Genomic DNA, 26664 nt, shown 5'->3' on the forward strand with positions numbered 1-26664 from the left:
AATGTTTTTATCACAACTGCTTTATCAATTGCCTAGGACCTCAACAGCATCATGGAAAAAATGGTGGTGGCGGTTTAGTCACTCGTTGTCTCCGACTCTTGCGACCTCACGGACTGCTGCCAGGATCACCTGTCAATGGGATTCTCCAGGCAAGAATACTGGAGTGGGTTCCCACGCCCTCCTCCAGGGGATCTTCCTGATCCAGGGATCGAACCCAAGTCTCCTGCATTGCAGGCAGATGCTTTACCAACTGAGTCACCAGGAATGCCCCCAAATTGCCCAGTACAATGTTACATATCGATCCTTAGTGAAACCTTTAAAAAAGCAAACAGGTTGAAAAATGGGTTATAGGAGGTAAATATAGTATCTGCCTTTAGAGCTGTCAACTCAGGAATTCTCTCAATTACAGAATCTTGCAGAGAAGTGGTTTTTCTTTCTCAAAATCCAGTGATGACAACATTCCTTACTCCAGATCAGGCATTTTTTCTTCATCACTGTCTTGTGAATCATCACCTGCTCCATCTACTTCTGGTAAATCTACATTCTCATCACCACTCATGTTGTTCATCATCTCAGAGGAACAATCAAAATTAGACATGTCTGCAACTGAATCATCTTCACAGTCTATCCAATTATTGAAGTTCGCACTAAGCCAATTAAGCTCTGCCCTCTCTTTTGTTAACCTTGGCCATAACTGGCCAGATTCTCCTTTTCATAAACAATATAAAATTGATCTGTCCATTCTTTTATGCTTGGAATCATTTGGATCAATACAGTGAAGAAGATCAATGTCATTTAAATGTTTAAAATGATCAATTCCTCCAAGACAACTGAATGTAAGTTTGGAGTTCTCAAAATTTACATTAACATCTTGACTGTCTTCAAGACAAAATTCAGTGAAGACATAGTCCCTTTGATGTTACCATTTTGCAGGAGCAGGCTGTATTGTGAACGGGGCAGGGGGCCTGGCTAAAGGATGGGTGGACCTCTCCAGTGGCCTGGATGTGGAGGTTTTTCTCCTCAGTGAATTTTAATACATCCAGAGTTGAGATGCACTACCCCAGCCCCTCCTCCAGCCCCATGCCACTTCCCAAGGCCCAGCCCTGATCAACTCCCAATCAGGTTATTGCAGTTACCTTCTAACTCTTTTCTTGTTTCTGTTTTGTACATTATTTTCTTTATTTATCTAGGCTGTGCTGGGTCTTCATCGCTGTGCAGGCTTTTCTTCTTTTTTTTTTGCTAATGGCAAAATGGTATATTCTTAGCTTCCTCGAGTTGTAGTGCATGAGCCTCTCATTGCAGTGGCTTCTCGTGTTGAGGATCACCGGCCCTAGGGTGTGTGAACTCAGTAGCTGCAGCACATGGGGTCGATAGTTGAGGTTCCTGGGCTCTATAGCATGGGCTCAGTAGTTGTGGCGCATGGGCCTAGTTGTTCCATGGCATGTGAGAGATTCTTCCTGGACCAGGGATCGAACCCTTATCTGCTACACTGGCAGACAGATTCTTTACCATCGAGCCACCCGGGAAGTCCCTCTCTTCCTGTTTCTAGTCTCTCTTCTGCAACCTCCACTCCTGCATACTGCTTCCCAAATTTCTTTGGGAAGTAACTGCTAAAACATGGGTCAGATCACGTCATTCCCCAACTGCCTAAACAAGAGAGTCAAACTTGGCCTGAGCAAGATCCTCCTCCGACCAACATTTCTGCATCCTTTCCTTCTCTGGGTCTTCCACTGCTCAAAGACCACCACTATCCTCTTCTTACTTCAAGGTTTATTTCACATACCAAATCCTTCTTCTATCAGTCAACAATTGTCTATTGAGTGGCTACTATGCACCTATCTACTCAGTAGGTTTTTTGAAATGCTACTGTATCTAGGTATTGGGGATATGGCAGTGAATAAGACAGACAAAATTACCTGCTTGGTGGAGCTTAGTGGGAGAGGCAGACAACAGAACAAGTGCACAAATAAGAAAATGTTAGGTAAGTGTGTTGCAGAGAATTGGAATATATAGTGACTAGGTGGCTATTTTTGACTGGGTGGCTATTTCCATCTGAAATGGCCTTTCCGAGGAGGTGACATCTATACTGAGATCTAAATGACAGGAAGGGAGGGACCAGCTATTCAGAGTTTAAGGGGCAAAGCATTCTAAAGATAGGACCAGCCACTGTGAAGGCTTTCAGGCGAAATGAAGTCTGATTGAAGGGCCAGAAGAAGGCAGGGGTGAAGGGGGAGCCATGGGAGATGAAGTTGGAGTCAGCTCACATATGCTTTCTAAGTCAGGGTGTAGAGTTGGAATTTGATTCTTTGGGCAATGGATGGGAAGCCACTGGAGGGCTTTAAATGAGAGAGTGACATGATCTCACTTGTGTTTGAACAAGATCACTCTGGTTGCTGTGGGAACAACACATTGGGGGTGACAGTTAGAGCAGGGACCAGATAGGTGCTTTGGTGGCAGTCTGGTTTTCCTTGAAGTACTTGCTCCCGACAAATAACAAATCGAAAGCTCCCCTTGTTTTTAAGCAAAATATTAAAATTCTTATTATCATCTAACAGGACCTGGATGGGCTGACCTCTCTCCAGCCTCCTGTACACCATCTTTGCCCCTGCTATTGAGCCTTGCTGACCTTCTGTCAGTTCTTCAAATGTAGCGGGCCACAGGACCTTTGGACTTGCTGTGGTTATATGTTATTTGCATGTGTGACAAAATATACATACCATAAAATTTACCATGTTAACCATTTAAAAGTATACAACTCAGTGGCATTAAGGATATTCACAATGTTGTCATCATCGCTCTCTAGCTCCAGAATTTTTCATCATCTCAGGAGGAAACACTGGACTATTAAGCAGTCACCTCTCATTCCCTCCTGCCTCAGCCCCTGGGAGACCATAAATCTGCTGTCTCTATGGATTTGCCTGTTCTGGACAGTTCACAAAAATGAGTACAATATGTGGTATTTGTGTGGCTTCTTTCACTCAGTATAAAGTTTCCAAGATTCATTCATATGGTAGCATGTGTCAGTACTTCATTCCTTTTTATGACTGAATAATATTCCATTGCATGGATTTATCACATTTTGTTTATCCATTCCTTAGTTGATGGACATTTGTTTAGGTTGTCTCCACCCTTCAATTAATGTGACTAGTGCTGCTGTGAACACTCACGTACACGTTTTTGTTAGAATCCCTGCTTTCAATTCTTGGGGGTGTATACCTAGCAGTGAACTGCTACGTGATATGGTAGCTGTGGTCATATTTTGAGGAACAAGATCAGTGAATCTTTGACATGGATTAGTTTCCTGTGGCTGTGGTAACAAAGTACAATTAAAATAATTGCAGAAAATTTCTTTTCTCCCAGTTCTGAAGGCCAGAAGTCTGAAATCAAAGTGTCAGGAGGGCCAGGCTTCCTCTGAGACCAGGTATAATCCTTGTTTGCTTCTTCCTAGCTTCTAGTGGTGACAATCAATCCTTGGCACTTTTGGTTTGCAGCTACATCATTTCAATCAGTCTTATGGCCTTTACCCTGTGTGTGTTTGCATCTTCACGTGGCCCTCTTCCTGGGTCTTATCTTCTTTTAAGGACACCAGTCATATTGGACTAAGGGCCACCTTACTCCAGTATGATCTCCTCTTAAATAATTACATCTGCAACAACACTATTTCCAAATAAAGTCACATTCTGAGGTAAAGGGGGTAAGGACTTCAACATATCGTTTTGGGGGACACAGTTCAATCCATGTCAAACTGACAGACATTACTGTGCTTCTGAATCCCCTGGGGGATCTTGTTAACACGGGCTTGGTGTGAGGCCTGAGGTTATGCATTTTCAATCAGCTCTCCCAGCTGCTAGCAGTGCTGCTGGTTCACTGATATGGTGGCCAGCTAGTCTGGGTTTTACCAATAAAACTCCAGAGTGAAAGGAAACCTTTCAGTCCTGGGAAAACTAGAATGTTTGTCACCCTATTATATCACAGACCATATTTTGAGTAGCAAGTCTCTAGTTATGAAATATGGTGATTTACCCACTAATTACATTACTGAATACTCTTATCTTTACATTTAAATAAATTATTTTTTTGCTAGAATAGCCCAAGATTTCAAGAATCTTACCCCAGAAAGCTTCAGACAAACTGTGAAATGGTGACTTAGTTGAGTTCATGGGCGCCATATGTGAATATCATATATTAACTCATGAAATTATCTATGATGCTCAGCCTTGGCCCAGTTGGGTTGAAAACTGAGATTTTTGACCCCTTTACAGAGTAATTATGCATGGGAAAGATCTTTTTGGATAAGAACACTCACTGGGTTTGAAGTCTTCAGTATCCTTTTCTTGTGCCGCCCAGGGACTGTGAAAGTGGAGGTGAAGGTGCCTTTCTGAGGGTGGGTTTGAGCATGTTGTGGTTTGAGCTCTTGATTCCCATTAGGACCACCTGAAAAACTTTGAAAACTGCCATGCCCTCACTCCAAATCAAATGATTCAGGCTACCTGGGATTGGGCACAGGCAGTCAAGGCTTTGTTGTTAGTGATTAAGCTCTCCAGGTGATGCAAATAAGCAACCAGAGTAGAAAATCACTCTGCAAGATCTTCCTTTATAAGAGAAACACTGCCAAGCTGTCCCTAGTCTTTTTTTCCACCTGTATCCATATTCCGCTCCACTCCCCTCTATGCCCGCTTACCTCTCTTCCTCACGTTTGTGTCCTGTTTCTACAATGACCTCACTGACCTGGGACCAAGTAGAACCCACTGGCGGTAATAATTACTCTTGCAACTGACTTGGCAGGCTTTCTTCAAGCTTTATTGACTTTGTTTTTCATTCTTTCACAAAAGGCATCCTTAGCATCATCCACAATTAAGTTAGCCTGTGATATTGTCGCTGTTTTGACTGCAGAGTCTCTTAGGAATCCAGCGAAATCTCCCACAGAATCTGTACTGTGTGTTCCTCTGCAAACCAGCCACAGGAAATCTGGGTGGAGTGTACATTGCTTTTTTATTGGGATATAATTCATGTACTATAAAATTCACCCTTTTAAAGTGTCCAATTCGGTGGTTTTTAGTATATTCATGAAATTATGCAGCCATCACCACAATATAATTCCAGAGCATTTTTGTCACTCCCCAAAGAAACCCCCTACTCATCAACAGTCCCTCCTCATTCCTGTTGCCCCCTGCAACTACTAATCTATTTCTGTCTCTATGGATCTGTCTATTCTGGACATTGCCTATAAATGGAACATTCAGTATGTGGTCTTTTGTGTCTGGCTTCTTTCACTTAGCATATTTTCAAGGCTCAAACATATTACAGCAAATATCAGTGCTTTGTTGTTTTTGTGTGTGTGTGTGACCAAATAATTTTCCATTGTATGGATGTGCTACATTATGTTCATCTATTCACAAGTGATGGACATTGGGGTGCTGTGAACATTCATGGGCAGGCTTTTGTGTGGACATGTTTTCATTTCTCTTGGGAGCGGAACCACTGGGTCATATGGTAACTTTGTGTTTAATGTTTTGAGGAACTTCTGAATTGTTTTCCAACCTTATTTTTTGACCTTAAAACAGTTCTTTCCTGAGTGTGAGCTGGTCTGTACTTGTTAGGGTGGGGAATATGAGTCTCAGGGACTTTAAACATTTTTTTTTCCTGTTACACATTTTATGTGAAGAATGAATGGTACTTTCATATAGAACCTTGTCATTCGGCTTCATCATTTCAAAATGTCAAGAAAGCATGGACTGCCTGTGGTGGCAAGGATTGGGGGTGTCTGTCTGAGCTCCCGTGTTCCTAACCATCCCTCCAGCTGTATCTCCGGCCACCTGTCACAGTCTGTTACTGGCACAGACAAGGCCAGCTTGTTCCAAGGACACGACTACTGGGCCACTTCCATCTCAGATGGCCTTGTGGGCCGTCCAAATGTAGGAATCCGATTGCTTTCCGGGGATGGCAATAAACCAGGTGCAGACGATCCTGCCAATGGAAAGCCCTACTGCGTACAAAGCAGAAACTCTCCTACTCACTCCCGGAGGCCCTGCCCCACTCCTCGGCTGGCTGGCTGAGCCGGTGCGGACTCGCGCATGCGCAGTTTCCGCCGCTCGGTTCCTTAAGTGGGCGCTCTGCCGGGTGCGCGCTCAAGCACGCGCGCAGTCTCGCGTGCACGCGCGCACGGGGCCTCTAGCCGCACGCGCGCACGGGGCCTCTAGCCGCACGCGCCCCTGCCCCGCCCCGCCCCGCCCCCTCCCCCTCCCCCCTCCCGCGCGCCCGCCCGCCTCCAGCCGCCGCCGCCGCCGCCGGAGCTCTGTAGTATGGCATCGAGGAGAATGGAGACCAAACCTGTGATAACCTGTCTCAAAACCCTCCTCATCATCTACTCCTTCGTCTTCTGGGTGAGTGGCCACGCCGGACCGGCGGCTGCGCTGCCGTCCATCGGTCAGTGGAGTGATGCTCCGGGAAGAAAAGGGGGAGGAAAAAAGCCAAAGCAAAAATCAAATCTTGTGAGCCCTCCTTACGGAGACAGGCGCAGGGCTGGGGCTGTAGGATGGCAGGGTGCAGCCTTGGGGCTGCTCGGACCCTGCACCCCGCCCGGTGTAGGTTGCAAGGGGCTGCGTGGTGGCGATGACTGCAGGTTGTCGACCTTTCCAAAATATTTTAATGTATTGACTTGTTCTTTTAAGCTCGCGGGTTAGGGTCAGCCTCTGGGGAAAGTTGCGGTTTTATTCGGCGGTTTTCCTCTCTGGATCCCCCTCCCCATCCTCCCTTACCAGCCGGTTCGCGGCGCCTCTTGGCGCTAACCTGTGGCCGGCTGGGAGCAGGCGCGAGAGCGCAGGGTTTGATCCCAGATTCCCGGTTATCCCCGCGGGGCTGCGAGAGGCAGGCGCCGGGAGCCGTGAGCTGCTTGGCTGGGCAAGGGAGATCAAAGGCCCCCCCAAGCGCACTGAGAGTGGGTGGGCGCCGCCGCCGCGCCGAAACGCACGAAGGGAAGAGGGTCTTACATAAACCAGTGGCATCTTTGCGCTTTCTCGGAGACCCAGGTCTTAGGACCTTTTGCCCACTCGCCTGCACCCTTACACTCATCTTTCTGTCGTTGCGTGAACCCATTCCGCAGAGCCCCAGGGAAGGACCCCCACCACTTGGCGACAGCAATAGCGCCCCAACTCTACTCCCCATCTAACTGGTGCTGCTCTCGGTCCTTGAACCTCAATGCAGAAGGGTGACGTCAGCCCCTCAGCAGAAGCCTCTGCGCGCTGGAGGAGTGGGGGGGCGGACTCCAGGCTTGTGCCTTACCTCATCCTGTTTGGCAATTCGTGGAATCAGTGCAGGGCTGACACTGCAGTGATTCATTTGAAGTAGGTGGTACCTAAAGACCATTCCCCGTTATTTCTCTATCCGTGTAGATGACTCCCTTCTCCCCAAGTTTTCCTTTCCTGAACCAAGCCACAGCCACCCTACAGGAGAGTGAATGTCACTACCCACCCCCCCAATAATCTGGGTCACTTCAGCTTTCAAGGCAGTCGTTTTGAAACCTGAGGCTTTGCAGAAAAAGCCAATCCCCGTCTTTGGTGGTTTTTCTCTTTGCCTTTCCCCCCGCCCCCCCAATTAGCCCTAATTTTGGTTTGAAAGTGGGGCACAGTGCTTTATGAGGTACTCAGACTCGGCCTGATGGTGAAACAGGCTGTTTGTAATGACCAAGGCAGGAACTGAGATTTATTAAGGATAAAAAAAAAAATTCCTAATGCGCCCCCCCGCCCCCCGCGGACATTCCTTGTCATTGGCGATTCTTCAGGTCGGGAAACTGGACTCTGGGGATCAGGCATACCAAGAACTCTGCAATGAGATAAGATAGATTAACTGGTATATCACACAGGCAACCACAGAAATGGACTTTACTTGGGCTGAAATTTCAGTAGTGGAATTGTGAGCTCTGCCCAGATCCTATATTATGTTCTTGGAAAAAGCAAGAATGCATGCTGGTTGCTGAAACTTCCCAGTAAGCTTTCCTGGTAACTGGTTTAGCTTTTTTGTTTGTTTGTTTCATTATATCTCTTTGCGTTTGGCCCTTCCTATTTACTTGACTTCCTATTTGTTCCTGGAGTAAATCATATGGGTAATTATTTTTAGCTTCCTGAAAAATCTTCCAGCATCTCTGCTTGCTGGTAAAGAAGGGAGCCTTCTAGAGGAAGACTTTTCATGGGAGCTTTTTAACTCTTCTTGTTTACTCCCTCCCCTCCCCAACCTCCTGAATCCAATTACTTAATGCACCCTAATACATCTTAAGCACAACATTTTATGCCCTCTGAAGTTCCTTGATGCCTGCATTTTCATTTTTTTCCTACTTTCAAGATTTCTGTAGTCTCTTAAATGTTTACCTGATGAATTTAATAGTTTAAATAGCATTCAGTAATCACTTCATACTTCACAACCAACGAATGAGATCTCTCCAGATGCAAGGGTATTTTTAAATGAGACATTTTCGTGAATAAACCATGGTACAAATGCTGTGTTTTCCATTATACCTTAAATGGCAAGGAAAAAAAAAACAGCTTTATTGAGATCTAATTCACATACTTCACCCCTTTTAAAGTGTACAAATTAATGGTTTTTAGTGTATTCACAGATACGTGTAACCGTCACCCAGTCAATTTTAGAACATTTTCATTACCTGAAAAAGAAACCCCATACCTTTTAGCTATCATTCTCTTTTCTGCTCTCAATAACCCTCACCACCCTAACCAGTCACTAACCTACTTTTTGTATAGATTTCCCTTTTCTGGACATTTCATCTAAATGAAATCATATAGTATGTGGTCTTTTGTGAATGGCTTCTTTTGCTTAGCATAATGTTCTCATTCATGTTTATTCCTTTTAATGGCCAAATAATACTCCACTGCATGCTTTTATACACTGTATTGCATTTTGTTCATTCACTTGTCCACTGATAGACATTTGGGTTATTTCTATCTTGTGGCTATTATGAGTCAGTGCTGTAAACATTTATGTGCAAGTTTTTGTGTGAACATATGTCTTCGTTTCTCTTGGTTATACACCTAGGAGTGGATTTGCTGGGTCATATGGTAACTCTGATTAATCATTTGAAGACCTGCCAGACTGTTTACCAAAGTGACTGCACCATTTTACATTCCTTCCAGCAGTGTATGAGTACTGTGATTTAAAGTATTTCTTTACTTTCTTGCCAACATTTGTTATTATCTGACTTTTAAAATTCTAGCCATGCTAGTAGATATCTCATTGTGGTTTTGATTTGAATTTCCTTGATGAGCAGTGATACCCAGAATCTTTTTATGTACTTATTGGTCATTTGTATATCTGCCTTAAAGAAATGTCTGTTTATGTCTTTTGCCCAATTATTATTTCAGTTATTTTTTAAACATTGTTGTATGTGTTGTATGTGTCCTTTATATATTCTTGATTCAAGTCTCTTATCAGATACATCATTTGCAAATATTTTCTCCTGTTGTTCAGTTGCCCAGTCATGTCCAATTATTCGTGACCCCATGGACTGCAGCGCGCCAGGTCTCCCTGATTCTATGGGTTGTTTATTCACTTTTCTTGGTGGTGTCCCTTGATGTACAAAGGTTTTTTTTTTATTTTGATAAAGTCCAATCTACCTATTTTTTGTTGCTTGTGCTTTTAGTATATTTAAGAATTTTTCACCAAATGAAGAGTTTATGAAGAAAATACTGTCTATAAGAGTGATTTCTCTGTTCAGTAAATGCAGTTGATAAATGTATCTTTCTCTGGCATGTAGTAGGTACTCAAATACTTGTCAAAATTTCTGGGATTATGTTAGGTAATTTACAAGAAGGATGATCTTGGTGTTCTTTTAAGTGGAAGATGGACAAAAGATTAGGCAGAATTTTTTCCTTCCTGTTTTCTTTGAATCATTTTAATGTGACTGCTTCTCTTCCCATACCTCGGATTTAGGACTAGAAGACATTTGAGCTTAAAACAGTGGTAGACCAGTAGCATCAAGAGATGGATGTACCTACAGATATGAGAGATCTCATATATGCATTAATATACTCTATTGGTATTTTCTTTCTGACTTACTTTAGAAAGGTGGTAATGATGAGCCTATATGCGAGACAGCAAAAGAGACACAGATGTAAAGAACAGACTTTTGGACTCTGTGGGAGAAGGCAAGGGTGGGATGATTTGAGAGAGTAGCATTGAAACATGTATATTATCATATATGAAATAGATCGCCAGTCCAGGTTCGATGCATGAGACAGGGCGCTCAGGGCTGGTGCACTGGGATGATCCAGAGGGATGGGATGGGGAGGGAGGGGGGTTCAGGATGGGGAACACATGTATACCCATGGCTGATTCATGTCAATGTATGGCAAAAACCACTACAATATTGTAAAGTAATTGGCCTTCAATTAAAATAAATAAAAAAAAGAAAGATCTTATTTTATCTGGCCTCCTCTTCTATCTATAGTCACTCTCCCTCTCTGAGATGTTCCTCTAAAGCAGTGGTTCTCAGCAGCAAACAGTTTTGCCTCTCCCCCCACCAGTATTGGGCCATGTCTGCAGACATATTTTGGTCACAGCTGGGAGTGGGGTGCTACTGGTATCTCGTTGGTAGAGGTCACAGGTGCTGCTAAGCATAGTATAAGGCACAGGACAACCCTTCACAAGAAAGAATTATCTGGCTCAAAATGTCAACAGGGCCCACAACCTCTGCACTAGTGGACTTTACATAGTAATAAGTTAATATGTAGAAAAAGAGAATCTTATGCAAAACTCCCTGTATTTACTATTGTTTGGAACCACCATACCCAAGCACTCACAACACAATCGCAAGTAAGAAGAGAAACATTCTCCTTTTTATTTGGAGATAAAGGTAGGTGGTCCTTTATGTAATAGTATTGAAATAGATGGGATGATCCTCCAGTTAAATAGTACCACCTGAATGTTAGGTAAGTGGCTCCATTATGGTCCTTGATTTGTATGTTTCATTTTCAGAGGAGGAAAAAACACGCCTAGTACTAAGTTATCCTGAGCTTTGAGACTAGCAAACAGTGCCTGACACATAGAAGGTTTACTCTGGAAGTATTTAACAAATGAATGAATAAATGAAATTTTATTAACTACTCTTGGGCTCATGTATTTATTTCAACTCACCTCAATTGGGAGGGTTTTTAAAAGTGATATTTTCTGTCTACCTGTGGTGGTTTAAACGTGTTCCTGACAGTGATGTGTGAAAAGATGGAGTAGAGAACGTTACGAGAGTTGATCTTCTAATGATAGTTCGGTTATTATATTTTTATGATCAGCTAGTTTGCCAGCCACTGGACTTATCTAAAATTTTAATTGGAATTTAATTTGTTAAGCTTGAATAAAAATGATATCTTACTCTTAATACAAAAAAAAAAAACCTCCATGACAAATACAGTTTTTTCAACAACAAACAGGAAAACTATAAATGTGATGCTTACAAGGTAAATTATTTTGATTTGGAAAATTTTTTAATGTATTTTAAACACTCATCTGAGTTCTAAGCTAAGATTGAAATCCACTATAGTTACATCCACTAAATAATATGGTAAGAGAAACATCCTTGCTTCATTCCAGTGTATATTGGATTTGGTTTCTTCTTGGATGTTCCAAAGAGGAAATTAGCTTGATCAATTCTGATACCAAATTCTCTTATGGTGAAATATCAGTAGTTGTTTTTTTAAATTTTGGAAGCATCTCTAATCTTTTTAGGGAGAAGATTAAGAGAAATCATGGTCAGAATATTTCTTTTTTTTTTTGTCATCCAGAAAGTTTAGGTACTTGGATTAAATAGAGGGGGAAAAGCCTTAAAGAACAGCCCCTAACGTTTTACAAAGTGTTTGAATTTGGGCGCACACTTAAGGCTACACTTATCCTTTTGCATATCTTTGGAATTCAACAAACATTCATTGAATATCTTGTATGCTAGGTATTTCAATAGAATGTTTACCAACTTTTACTAGCTGCTGCTTTTACGGTGTTACCTTCGTTTCAAAACAAAGCAGTTAATCTATTACTTTTCAGTATTAGGTGTTATATATTGTCTTCTTACTATGGAAGATCACGATCTAGTTCTCTTACCCCTTTCTCCCTCCCTTACATCTTTCCTAAATTGGGTAGATCCCAATATATCTTTTATCAGTATCATATCAACTTGGTTAGAGCAGTAGTCAGCGATCATATTAATTAGGTAAGCTGATTCACAGTTGAACCTTGTAGTGTCTATTATGATTGCTTGCACAGCTTTTCCCCTTCAGTTAAAAGTTGCCTTATTTTATCCTTTACTTGTTAATTTTCTTCTTTCACCACTAAATTATCCCCATATTCTCCCCCAAGAACAGCATATCTTCACTTAGTGTATTGAAACACGTCGTGTATCCTGTCAGTTTCCTATTCTTAAAAAACAATCATTAATATTGTTAGAGATGTTTCTCCCAGAGTAGGCTAGTGTTCACTGGGCCTTTGAAACAGCTGACATCATTATAATCTCCCTTTACCATTATCCTGGGGAATCTTGTCTCCTTTTATGTCGAGTCTTCAGTTTCCTAGATGTCCTGTTTTCCTCTTTTTTTGTTCATCCATTTTGGTGGAGCAAACCTTCTAGTAACTTTATGGAAAAGAGTTCATGAGAGGTTAATTTGTTGAGGCTTTGCAGGTATGAACATTTTACTATGCTCTTGCACATAATTTGATAGTTTGGCTGAGTATAGAATTCTAGTTGATACATCATTTACCCTCAGAATTTTTCTGTCACTTTCTCTTCTCCCCCAGGTCTCTTGCTCTTGTTGCCGTGGAGAAATCCAAATGAGTTTTTAAAAATATTCTTCTTCTTAAATTCTGCTTTTCTTTGAAAGTATCTGGAATCTTTCTAGTTCCTAGTGCTCTGAACTTTCACAATACTACCTCTTGCCACATGTTTATTTCTATCTTTCCTCTGTACCCTTTCAATGTGCAAACTCAGGTCCTTCCATTTGAGGAAGTTTTCTTGTTTTGTTTTGCTTTATTTTAAATTTCCTTTCATTTTCTCTGTTGTGTCTGTTTCAGTGTTGGACCTCTTAGATCCTCTAATTTTCCTCCCTTCTGTTTTCTAATTCTTTGTCTTTTTGTTATGCCTTCTGGAAGATCCCAGTTTACCTTGCCTGCTACTGCATTTTTCATGTGTTTTATATGTTGATTTTTAGGAGCTCCCTGTTGAGGTCTGAGCATTTCTTTTTCTAGCATCCCACTCTTGTTTCATAAATGTAATATTTTAAGATCCTCTGACAATATTAATGATGGTTTTTAAAAAAAAAAGTTTGCTTCTTTCTGCAGTTTCCTTCCAGCTTCTGTGTTATCTGGCATACTACAGACTGACCTCAAATTTCTGGTAACCATTTGCTCTCTGTTCTGTATATGTTTAAGAGTGGAGCTCTAGAAATGCTGACTGGAACCTCTTAGCATGAAATGAGAGTTTGTAAGTTGGGTGATTTAGCTGGGCTGTTGAGTTTTGGAACTGAGTCTTTTCCTTTGGTCTAATCAGATTTCCTATAGAAGAATCTTCCGATCTTCTCTCTGGATGAACAAGGTTAGGTTTGTAGATGTTTCCACGTGCAATATAAATACACCTTTGTTTAAGCTCCTGTCTCAAGTGTAGAATCCAGTGTCCACTGTGCTTATGTTCTCTAGTTCATTCTCCCTAGATAGCAAATCTCTGAACCCATGATAGAATGGGGGAGAAGGCAGAGACTGGAAGTTGGAGGGGATCTAATTGCTTTTCCAAAAGCTTTTCCCAGATTCTCCATATTTTAGCTCCCTTTTGTGCCTGGTCCCAAGAGTGCATGGAGTTGCCTTCTGGGGGTGCTTGATTTTATTCTTGGATTTGCTCACAGCTGCCATAAGATTTGGCTTTTTCTCAGCTTCCAAAATGTCACTGTGGTTGTCTCCTCTTCCATTCTCTTTGTTATTGTGGGTTTTTAAAAAAAAATCCAGTCATTTCAGTGGACTTCTGGGAGCTAGCCAAGGTAAATGAATGTGTTCAATCCATCATCTTTAACTGGAAGTCCTTTATATCTGTATCTCTACCTTGCATGTAACTAATTAAATACGGAGTTGATTGTGAGTGATTGAATAGAGCATCTGAGATGGCAACAGTTGGGATCTTCTAATAGATATTGGTACCTACTTTTCAACTTTTAAAGAGCTTTTGTGTTAAGGGGGGTGTTCTAGGTTGGAACAGGCTTACTAAACTACATCCTCTTCAAGGTTATCTGGTCATCAGGGAATGGAGTTGGATAAATGGGAACGAAGTTCTGAAGGTTGCTGCTGTTTTTTTTTTCTGCTCATCGAATTTCTTCCCATCAAGTGGAGGCCCATGTGTCTTCTGATCTAATTCAGACCTTGCTGGATTAATTTAATGTGGAAGCAGCAGAGTTTCAAAGTATGGTGGGGAACTTGATGTTACATGGGTCAGGGCTCTTCTGTTTTTCTGTTACCACAATGATAACCCTCCATGTTTATTATACAACTTGTGCATTATAATCTGAAGGGTTTTTTTTTTTCTTATTTAATTCACTTTACTTCCTGTATGAACGTGCAGTTAGGCCACTTGCACTACTGTTTATAGCATTTGTGGAACATTAAGTTTTTCCCACTTCATAGTTGCTTAGAAACAAGCTGACTTTTTATCCAGATAGATTGAAACACTCTGCTTAATTTTAATTACAGCTGGAGTTCTTGATTTGACCCTACCATGGACTCCATTCCTGATGATTCATTGACTGTTCAGCATTATGTACTGTTTTAAGGAAGCACTTAAAAAGGTGCTTTGAATGGAAAGTCATCTGTGACTATGTTTCTCTGTTTAAACATGTTAAACCTTTGACATAGGTGACTAATGCACCACTAAAGCAATTTGAAGTGAACTGTAAAAAATATATTCTTAGGTCTTTTTCTCCTTTGAACCCATTACAGCAGCTTCCAATTTGGCTTATCTCCACATGACAGGCAGATCGTTGGATTACTGCTCTTAAATTTCCTTTTTTGGCTGTTATCCTACTTGCCTTGACAGAATGCTTTTCATTCTTGGCTGAACATTTTTGTACCTTTTGATGTAGAGTCTCAATATTCATCAAGAAAATGACATAAAGGGGGGAAGATAGGAAAGAGCTTTTCTTTGTCTTGATTTCCCTTTGGTTATTTGATCACTTGAACTTGTAAGCCTGTGAAAGAGTTTGGTAATAGAATTAAGGATCCCAGTTCTACTGTGGAAGATTTTCTTTATGCTTTTTGTAAGGTGTGATAGGCTTTTTCATCATCATTTGTTGTAGGGAAAATTGCAGTTGCTTTATACTGAAATAAAAGATGGGCTGGGTCAGGTGACCAATCTACATTTATGGTGGTCAATCCTATTTGCCCATCAGGGTTGCCTAAGGAGCCCTAAAATACTATATGCTTAGACTTCATGGTAAGAGGTTCTGATTCATTTGGCCTGGAGGAGGGTGCCTGCTTTCATAGTTTTAAAATAATCTTCCAGGTGATTCAGCTGTGCAAATAGGATTGAGAGCCACTGATTCAGAGAGAACTGTGTAATAGCAGGCCTGGTTCATCTTGGATCTGGAGCTAGCTAGGGAATATCTAGCTATTGAGTAGCTTGTTATTGTTTAGTTGCTAAGTCATGTCCAACTCTTTTGCAACCTCATGGACTGTAGCCTGCCAGGCTTCTTCTGCCCATGGGATTTCCCAGGCAAGAATACTGGAGCGAGTTGCCATTTCCTTCTCCAGGGGATCTTCCCGACTCAGGAATTGAACCATCTCCTGCTTGGCAAGCGGATTCTTTACCACTGAACCACCAGGGAAACCCTATTGAGTATCTAGCATGGGCCTGTTAATTTGGTCTGCTTTGCTCAAAAGTCTGAGGCTAGGTGTCCAGTATCTCTTAGTAAACCAAAATGGCCTTGTCACTCTTAGGAGACCTTGCTAATCATTCCTAACTAGAGGAGTGCTCATCAGACTCACTAAGGGGCTTTGAAAACAGTTGTTTGGCCCTATCTCATAAAGTTTCTGTTTTAATCGATCTGGAGAGGGACCTGGGTATGTATTTTTTTAAACCATTCCTAAGGTGATTCTGATTTCTGGGATATGACTCTGGCCTGTGATAGTTTGTTATAAATAAATTCTTAACATATGCTTTCGTGTGATCTGTAGTACCATGAGGCTAGTTTGGGGAGAAGGTTCCATGAGCAAGATGCAGCCAATCTAGTATTTTTCTCACCCACTGAATTGGTGTCTTCCATGTGTCTGCAATTGGATGCTTGGAGTTTGGAATAGTTTCCATTCCTTAGGGGGAATGTATTTGTTTATAGTTGCACTTAGAAGTTAGGAAGTCTTAGTTTTCCCTCTATCAAGATTAGACTATTATTCATTATGTAAAGAGAAGGCAATGGCACCCCACTCCAGTACTCTTGCCTGGAAAATCCCATGGACGGAGGAGCCTGGTGGGCTGCAGTTCATGGGGTCTTGAAGAGTGACTTCACTTCACGACTGAGCAACTTCACTTTCACTTTTCACTTTCATGCGTTGGAGAAGGGAATGGCTACCCACTCCAGTGTTCTTGCCTGGAGAATCCCAGGGACAGGGGAGCCTGGTGGGCTGCCGTCTATGGGGTCGCACAGACTTGGACACAACTGTAGTGACTTAGCAGCAGCAGCAGTATGTAAAACACAACCCTGAATTTATTACTTAACAAAGTAAGAGAGCAGTACTAGTCGAGCAGAATTTATGAGTGAAACAGATTGCTGATCTTTTGGGGAAGCATGGTGGTGTTTGATGGTTGCTTTGGTTACAGAAGAAGGAGTGGTTGCCCTTGGCCTTAGAATCATGGCTGTTTGGGTGAGACTGTTGTTGATTGCCTCTGGGAAGCATAGTCACTGCTGTGCTGTTGATTGATTGACCTTGAGTTGTGTGAGGCTGTCACTGTAATTAGCTTCTAGAGGTATGTTCCCTGAAACAAGGTGAGTTGTCACTGATGATCAGACTAAGCTGAATTGCCACTGATCAAATCAGTTTAGAAGTGGGTGCTGGTAGTTACCATGCCTACTGAATAATCAATCTTCTTCCCCCCAGGAGTATAGAGACTTTTATTCTTGTCTCAGATTACCAATGCTTATTTCTCAGTGAGATGAGTTTATCTCTTCACAGGTGCAATTGTTGTATCAGAAGAAACCTAATAGAGTCTAAAGATAAACTAATATGAGAATTTGGTAAAGTGGTTAGATGCAAGATAAAAATACAAAAATTAATTGCTTTTCATTATTTTGCATAAGCCTTAGAAAAGAAAAGGGAGAAAAAATTTCAGTCTCAGTAGCAGCAGAAATCATAACTACTTCAGAATAGTTTAAAAAAAAGTAAGGCTCTTATATGAAGAAAACTAAAATCTTATTGAAGATTATAAGATCTGAATAGATTAAAGAACATTGTGTTCTTCAGTGGGGAGATTTAGTACTATAAAATTATCAGTTTAAAATGTGTTTAATGTAATTCCAAAGAGAGTCCCAATGGAATTTTTTGGGGGAGTTAGTGGCACTTGATAAAAGCAATGTTTATGTAGAAGAATAAATGCCAGAGAAGGCAAGAGGCATATGGGACAGGGGGAAGGAAGTGTATGCCTTACCAGTGTTATCAGAATATACTATTATATATAAGATGGCCACCGTTGTCATCCTCGTTTCTGATATTTATGTTCTTGTGTAATCTCCTTCATTTGTGTTTGGGCAGGACCTGTGACTAGTTTCTAACTAAGAGAATACAACAAAGGTGTTTCTTTTTTTTTTTTTTTAACAAAGGTGTTTCAATGTGTTTGAATACATGTACATGATTATATTAGATAAGATTGTAATGTCTTCCTGAGAGACTTTGTCCCTGGCTGGCTTTGAAGAAACAAGTTTCTTTTGTTGTGATCTACCCTATGGAGAAGACCACGTGACAAGAACTGAAGGCAGTCTTCTGCTGACAGAAAGAAACTGAGGCCCTCAGTTTGACAGTGCCCAAGCAACAAAATGATTCCATCAGTCAAGTGATCTTGGAAGCACATCCTTCCCCATTTTGGCTTCAGATGAGACTGCAACCACCCAACAACTTGATTGAAGCTTAATGAGATCTTGAAACAGAAGACAGAGTAAAGTTGTGCCCAGACTCCTGACCCCACCGAAACTCTGAGATAGTAACTGTGTGCTGTTTTAAGTCTCTACGTTGATTGTAATATTGTTACATAGCAATGCATAGTTAATAAAACTATAAGTGAAGTCGCTCAGTCGTGTCCGACTCTTTGCGACCCCATGGACTGCAGCCTCTCAGGCTCCTCCGTCCATGGGATTTTCCAGGCAAGAGTACTAGAGTGGGTTGCCATTAGTAAAACTATAAAGTCCCTGGTTAATTCAGTATGATGTTGACTTATAAAGAGACAAATGGGTCAGTGGAATAATAGAGAATCCAGTTATAAATTCTAGTGTATATAATTTATTTATTTTTAGTATATATAATTTAGTATATGAAAAGGGACATTCATTTTAGAGAAGGCTAGGTTTAAATGATTCCAATACTACTGTATATTTGGAAAAAATAAAATTGGAGCCCTTGAATTTTATTAAAAAGTCTAGTTGACTTAAATGCTTAGATATGAACACAAAACAAAATTCTGTAAGAAAGTATAGAGATCATATATAAATACAGGAATCGGAGAAACTTCTTTATCCAAGTTAGAGCCTCAGAAGCAATGAAGTTTAAAAATTGGACTTCCCTAGTAGTCCAGTGACTAAGAATCTGCCTGCCAGTGCAGGCGACACAGGTTCAATCCCTAGTCTGGGAAGATTCCACAGGCCATGGAGCAACTAAGCTTATGTGCCACAACTACCTTGCCAGTGCTCTGGAACCCGTGAGCCACAACTACTGATGTCTCTGTACCCTAGAGCCTGTGCACCACAGCTAGAGAGTTATCCCCTGCTCACTGCAACTAGAGAAAAGCCCAGGCACAGCAATGAAGACCCAGTGCAGCCATAAATAAATAAATGTATTATTTACAAAAAAAAAAATCACTGTATTTGCCTATACAGTTTTTTAAATTATGTGACATAAGTACAATCAAATCAATTAAATAATTATGGTGAGATGCAGACCGAGTGCCAGACTATTAGCTAATATACTGCTTTCTTCATTAAGAAGATCTTCTTGTAGAAAAAAAAAATCTACATTCTGATGGAACCTCCTTCTCATTCGAGACTGATAATGGCTTGCTGACCAGCTCTGGCCTACTGACCACACTTGTGAATTACTGCTCTGTGGAAGGAATCAGCAAACTGTAAGGGCCAGATAGTGAATATTTTAGGCTTTGTGGGCCATGCGGTCTCTGTTGCATCTACTCAGCTCTGCCATTGTCCTGTGAAAGCAGCATAGACTAACATAAATGAATAAGCAAAGATATTAAAACTTTTATTTACAATAAGAGGTAGCCAGCTAGATTTGACTCTTAGGCCTTAGTTTGCTGACTTCTGCTCTAGAGGATACCAATATAAGGAAGGTATAATAGCCTGAAAAACTAAAGTTTAGAAGACATCCAGATGGCCGACAGACACATGAAAAGATGCTTAACATTGCTAATTATTAGAGAAATGCAAATCAAAACTACCTTGAGGTAGCATCTCACACCAGTCAGAATGGCCATCATCAGAAACTCTACAAATGACAAATACTGGAGAGGGTGTAGAGAAAAGGGAACCGTCCTGCACTGTTGATGGGAATGTGAATTGGTGCAGCCACTATGGGGAACAGCATGGGGGTTCCTTAAAAGACTACAAATAGAGCTACCATATGATCTAACAATCCCACTCCTGGGCATATACCCAGAAAAGATGAAAACTTTAATTTGAAAAGGTCCATGTGCCCCAGCATTCATAACCGCACTGCTTACAGTAGCAAAGATATGGAAGCAACCTAAATATCTATGAACAGACGAATAGGTAAAGATGTGGTGTGTGTATATTGATACAACACAGATGAACCTAGAGATTATCATGCTAAGTGAAGTAAGTTAAAGACAAATATCATATGATACCACATATGTGGAATCTAAAAAAAAAATACAAACGAACTTATTTACAAAACAGAAACAGACTCACAGACCTAGAAAACAAATTTATGGTTACCAAAGGGGAAAGAGGAGGAGTGATAAATTAGAAGCTTGGGACTAAAAAAAAATTAGTCTTAACATGGGCTTATGGAGTGGGAATGAAGGAAGCAACACCATCTTTAGCTTGAAAGAGCTGGTCATGCCTTATCCAGAAAGACAGCCACTTGAGCACTTCCAATATGGCTTGTTCACAATGGAGATATGCTCTAAGTGTAAAATACATATCAGATTTTGAAGATGTAATATGGAAACATATAAAGTGTCTCACTTTTTATATTGATTACATGTTGACATGGTAGTATTTTTGACATTGTGTTCAATATTATTAAATTTCATCTTTTCAGTTTGAATGTAGCTGCTAGAACATTTAGACACATCTCTACTGGACAGCACTGGACTAGAAGTAATAGAAGTTTCAATTAAGTGCTATAAGACCAAGGGAGAAGCTCATTTGCTGGGGAGTTTGGAAAGGCCATGTGTTCAGAATTGACCTTGGAGAATGACAGGATTTTGGCAAGTGGTGCCCTAGGAGGGTAATAAATGCTATCAGATGGAGGAAGTGTTATCCAGAGAGGTCTGGAGACCACAGAATGGTTTGTGTGTTGGGACAGAAGTGAGTTTAGCTGTAATAAGGGATAAAGCATGTGATGAGTCTGGGAAGTAGGCATAAGCCTTATTGTGGGTCGTCTGCATGGGATAGCGTTTGGACCTATTTTGGCTGCCAGCAGGGGAGGGAACGGGGATGAGATGACTAGACCATAGCTTTGAGCAGGGAGTGGTAACTTTGAAAGTTGTTTATAGATCTAATCTAGGAAAAAATAAACAGATTGGGTTGGAATAAGAAAGGCAATAAACAGTGAAACCAGGTTAACTAAGAAAGACCAAAGGTCTAATACAGGGTGAAATGGGAATGGAGAATAGAGGACAGTGAAAAGCCACTTTATATTGTGGCAAGGATATCTGTGAATGAATGAGAACCCCAGTATTATCATGCTTGATGAACTGGATATTGGTAATGCCTTCATGGAAATGCAGACCTTAGAAGAAGTTGGTTTGAGACTAATATATGTTTAGCATGAGATACCAGTAGCTTTAAAAGACCAGCCAGCTCTCAGAAGCTTGCTCACTTTAGTCTTCTGCTGGCAAAAGTGGCCGGGGCAGTTCTTTAGATTTGGCTGTCTCTGTACTTCTGACCTTTCCCGCCATCCACCACGGTTGCAGTTAATTGATCGAGGAAAAGGATCTGAACTTGGCTATTTGCTTGTTGGCTGGTCAGTGGAACTTGAGATGATTAGACTTGCAAGATCCAAATGGAGCAGTTCTTTCTTAGGCATTTGAACTTGAGATAAAAGAGAGACAGCTGGTGTAGGGACAAGAGAAAGAAACAGGGAGAAGTCACAGGGAAAAAGTTTAAAGTACGTCAGTGGGAGTGATGGAGGGGTGAGTGGGATCAGTGAACTCCTGGCCACTAGATTACATAGATTCCTGGACATATCTGCTGCATCTCATACTTTTCCTTTCCAGCCTGGAAGAGTGCCTTTTCTAGGTTCTGGTGAGGCATGGCCAAGTGGGTATGATTCCTTTCCTCCTTATTCCCCCCTCCTCCTTTTTTTTTTTTTTTTCCTAACAGTAATGTTCCATGGCCAAGCAAGAAGGGTGATTAGGTGGATGTTTGGAGTTGTTAGAAAGGCAGATTTGGGATGAAAAGAGGAGGTTTTTGTGAAGATGCCAAGTTGAGAAAAGCTCAATTTGTTCATGGAAGAGGCATGAGATTATAAACAATAATCTTTCCAGCTTCCCAGGAGGCTCAGTGCAGTTGGTGCTAAATTACTTGCTGATAAGAAGTGTAGTAGATGTAGCACAGCCTTCAGCCAGCAGCCATTAACTCTGGCTTAATGGAACCCTGAGTTTCCAGTAAATCTTGTTCAAGGGATGAAGGTTCTGCTATAGGGTAGGAGCAAGCTATTTGAGCAAGTTACTTATTAATCTCCTAACAGCAGCTGCTGTTGTTTGCAAAGTAAGGTTGGCAGTTGTTTTAGTTTTTATCCTTCAGAGATGTTTTCACGATCAACAAGCAATAGTTTTGTAGGTTGTATTTTTCATTAGATAGTCCTGGTCTACAGCAGTGGGAGCTAACCTGACACTTTTTATAAACAGCTTAGAATAAGCAGCTCTGAGTGGTGACTCAGTGAGGGCTTTGAGGAAGCTTCCATTTGGTCTAGATGACAAATGGAGGTGAAATGCACTTCTCCACTTGGCTGACAAGTCCGATCAAAGTCTTTTAAGCTGTCAGGACTGAAGTCTGTGTATATAGCATGGGTACTATTTTGAGATAAAAATCCAGGAAAAGAGAGGTGCATCCGTGAATATTCTAATAAAAAAGCTGTTCAAATAAACTGTCTACAAAACAGAATGTATATATGGTATACCATTTTTGTAAGTAAAAAAAAATGCACATAACAAATCCTAGACAGCTACTCCCATCAGAATGTTAATAATTATGGTTGGGTGATAGGGTAATTCATGGGTGACATTTTTCTTTGTTTTTTTTTTCCCCAGAGTTTTTCTTCTCCTCTTACACATAGCACGAATTCTTTTATAATTAAGAAAACAGTGAATGCTGTTTTAAAAACAACTTTTTTCTAGGTGTTTTATAGTACATAGTTTTCTTTCTCAGAGTGCTTGTTTTTACACCTGGTCTCCTTTATAATGTAGCAGTTCTTTACTCCTCTGTTTTAGTGATTGGATTAGATTAATGCAGAGCAAAAACACATTTAACTTGATTCTTAAGCCTTGTCTCCTCAAAATAAAGGGAAATGCCTGTTCTTCCTAAACATTTAAAAATAAATTTTTGATATGTATTTCAAGTATAATCCTAAGACAGGGAATAATGTGATAATTAGCTGTGTCTCCCACCCAGCTTTATCAGGTCTTGGCATTATGCCTTATTTGCTTTGGAGTTGGATATGTGGATTTTAAAGAAATATTAAAAAAAATTGCAGTTGATTCTCCTACATCTCTATGTCATGAACTCAAGAGTTTATCAGTTGAGCCTGTTTTTATACATTTACTAATATGCACATATACACAAATATTAGCAAGTAGTTAGTGCCTTCAGATATTTAAACTTTGTGTTAATGAATCATGCCATGCATATTGTCTTGAAACTTGCATATTTGGCTCTACACTGCTTGACGTGTGTACGTTTTGATGGATGTGGCTCAAGTTCAGGGGTTAACAAACTGTGGCCTCTGGGCCAAACCTCTTTTTGTAAATAAACTTCATGTATTATTTACAGCTGTTTTCACACCAAGCAGCAGAGTTTGTGACAGAGGCTGTACTGCCTGAAAAGTCTAAAATATTTACTATCTGGCCCTTTGCAGAAAAAGTTTGCTGACCCATTATCTAGTCCATTCTTTGTATGGATATATCATTATTTATCCATTTTCCTGCCTGTGGACACTTATTTCCTGTTTACTTGTAAGAAATGGTGTTTTGGTGAACAGTAATATATATAGTTATCTTCTTACCATGTGACTTGAGAGGGTTTCTAGTGTGGCATATGGATCATGAAACAACTCAGCTTTTACTATATTTTGGTGCGTTTTTCATACTTAGCAAAACAAACAAACAATAATCCAAGGCGGATTGGATTACCAGCCCTGTAACTGATGAGTATGTTATGTAGTGGTTTAAGATGGAAAAGATATTTTAATTCTTGATTTAAATGGTTTTTCTAAAAGTGAATTTTTATTGCTGGAAGAGAGAAAAGTGCTGAGTGGTCCAGATGGAGCAAAGCAAGATTTACAAAATGGTCGTGGTAGCAACACGGGACTACCAACTGTATGCACTTAAGTGTATTCAGATTGTGGTGATGTTGTTATTATTGTTGGTACTATTAATAGTTGCTACATGATTATTGAGCATTTCTTAAAGGATAAGGATAAACACTTCACGTGCATTATCTTATTTAATCCTCTTAACAGCCTGTTGAGGTAGTAATTGCCATGCCTCATTTTGAGAAGAGGCAGCTGAGATTCAGAGTTTAGCCCAAGGTCATGTTCACATGAGGCTTTGGTTTAGACCTCACCACCTGCCCTGGCCTGATGCTCAATGTCCAGGGGCACAGTTCTCCAAGGTCGACCTTGGTAGATGGGTTAGAGGGTATTTTTTGGGAACCCACACTGCTGTGAAGTAAACGCCTCATTGGTTTCAGCCTTGGCTCCCACAGGCTGGTCAAGGCTTCATACACAAAGGAGTCTAGGTTTTCCAGAAGGGTCAACGTTTACAACTTCAGTGGGAGTAGTTATCCCACATGATTCCTTTGTAGAAAATGGAAGCCAGGGCCATCTTGTCACATTTTTTCCTGTCCTACCACCTCAAAACTTCAGTTTCCCAAGTGAGACTTATGCTGTTTTACAGATAGTGGATGCTCAAGACTGTCTAAGGGATCCTAATGTCAGGCTCAGGTTTCCTCCTAGACAGCTGGGCGACTGCCCATTCACTTCCAAAGGTTTGAACCTGTAAATGTCTTTCCCCTTTATAGTTGGTGGCTTGTGTGGTCAAGACATAAGAAATCCTGAGAGTCCACTCTCATTTAAAAAAAAATCATATGCCTGAAAGGCTCCAAATTACTGGCCCAAACTGCAGGGATATAATTTCTCCTGCTGCTGGTAAGAATGGCAAGGGTGTGAACTTGTCTTTTATGTTCCCAACCACTTTGAACAAGATGGAAGCCAAGGCGTTAAAAACTGATGGAGATGCAGTTTCTCTTTGCTTTAAGGAAACAAAGCTGAAAGTAGTGGGCATCATCAGGCATTTTCCTGTGGCACTGACACCAGCTTAAATACAGTTATCTAATCCACAAATAGACACACAGATAAAGCTCACAGGCACCAAGTAAAAGTTTGTTAGCTACAGTGATCTTGCTTCCTCCTTTGAACTTGCTTTCAGGCAGCAACCTGACTGGTCATTTTTACTTCCTATGGGTGGCAAAAGGAATTCTTGTCTATACGAGGGTAATTAGCTATCTTCGCTCCAATGAAAAGAATTTAAGACATTGGAGTGCACTGGAGAAGATCTAGTTTTTAAAAGGAAAAGGAAGTCCCTTCCAGGCTGCTAAAACCACATCCAGTAGATGGACCTCCTTTTCTGCTTGTAAGATCAGCCATACACAGACACCAGTGATAATAACCTGTCATACATTACAAAGATAATTAACAGAAATTAGCCCTTGAACTCTATTAGTTAACACACATGTGTTCTACTACCATCATCCAAACTGGGATACTGTTCTCCCATCCCAGATCACCGTCCCAGATCCATCAGGTGGCAGAAGAAATGATTTGAACCTTGGGGCCTGGGGCCTGTTGACTTGGGGCCCAGCTTCAAAGGACCTGTCTTCAGTCTAGTGTTCCTGTGTAACCGTGGCAACATTTTCTGACCCTGCTCTGGGGCCCTCTCACTTCCCTCTGCATCAGGTCCCTACAGTTGTAAAGTTTAATGAAGATTCTGGAGGACTTTAAAAAAAAAAATCTGTTTGTAGATGGGGCCATTGATCAGAGAGACAGAAAAAGCTGCATTCAGGTTAAGTCCAGGTTGAGCAGCTTATACCAAGTCTTTTGTATATGAGCCTCCCAACAACCCCCTCCAGTAATTAATGAATGGAGTTAGTCTTGTTTTCCCCCCTTTCATTCCTACCTCTCCCAAATCTTCTTTGCTTATATATGTATTTGTTATTTCCAGTTGGCTAAGTTATAAATGCTGGATTTTTGCTTGGCCTCACCTTCAGTCTTATCCTGTGGATCACTATGCTCTGATTCTCCCATAGCTCACGTGTCACTTTCCTTTTCTCCATCTTACTACTGCTGTCTTTTCTCTTCTGTCACCTTTGCAGCATTTTCCTGTTTTCCCTATCCCCTCATTACATCCCATCTCTTCCGTTGAGGCAGTTGTTCTGAAACAAAACAATCTGCTGAAAACTGGTAGTTCTTTCATGTTACCTGCCTAAGTTAGATTTATCTGTCTGTGTGTGTTTGCTGATAGCACTCATATGATAATCATTTACCTGCTTACCTGCCAGCCTTCCCTATTTATTCATTGCATTTGCTCAAGGAATTTTCTAGGAATATTGGGTGCCTGTTCTATGTCAGTTTCTGGGATTTAACAGAATGAACAAGATACTCTGTTAGGAAGGGAGGAAAATGGACAATAAAAAGAAAGCAGAGATGACATTTTCAGTGATATGTTCTCTGAAGGACAGAATTCATGGGACAGTGGCATGGGGGCTTACTTGATACAGTGATCGCAGAAAGCCTCCCTAAGTAGGTGACGTTTGAACTGAATCCCAAAGAAAAAGGAGGACCCAGAATTTTGCATTTGGGTGATGCAAAATTCAGTGTGTTATTTGCTGTTTGCTGACCATTGTTAATTTGATCAGTCCAGTTATCTGTGCTGAAGTAGGTAACTTAGCAAATTTATTCTTTTGAGTG

At 40.9% G+C, this 26664-nt stretch overlaps 1 protein-coding gene and 1 pseudogene across 1 annotated transcript in view; one reads left to right on the top strand and one right to left on the bottom strand.

Annotated features, from left to right (window-relative positions):
- Positions 1-436: 436 nt before the first annotated feature.
- On the bottom strand, positions 437-6076 carry LOC110150644 (prostaglandin E synthase 3-like; annotated as a pseudogene).
- A 154-nt stretch (positions 6077-6230) lies between these two features.
- TSPAN7 (tetraspanin 7) overlaps positions 6231-26664 on the top strand; it is a 125970-nt gene continuing 105536 nt past the window's right edge. Inside the window, exon 1 of the mRNA XM_020913674.2 lies at positions 6231-6383. Coding sequence (XP_020769333.1) covers positions 6303-6383 — 81 coding nt within the window. The 5' untranslated portion in view covers positions 6231-6302. The remainder of the gene's footprint in view (positions 6384-26664) is intronic.

This window comes from Odocoileus virginianus, chromosome X, assembly GCF_023699985.2.
Source record: "Odocoileus virginianus isolate 20LAN1187 ecotype Illinois chromosome X, Ovbor_1.2, whole genome shotgun sequence".
In the NCBI taxonomy this organism is placed as follows: domain Eukaryota; kingdom Metazoa; phylum Chordata; class Mammalia; order Artiodactyla; family Cervidae; genus Odocoileus; species Odocoileus virginianus.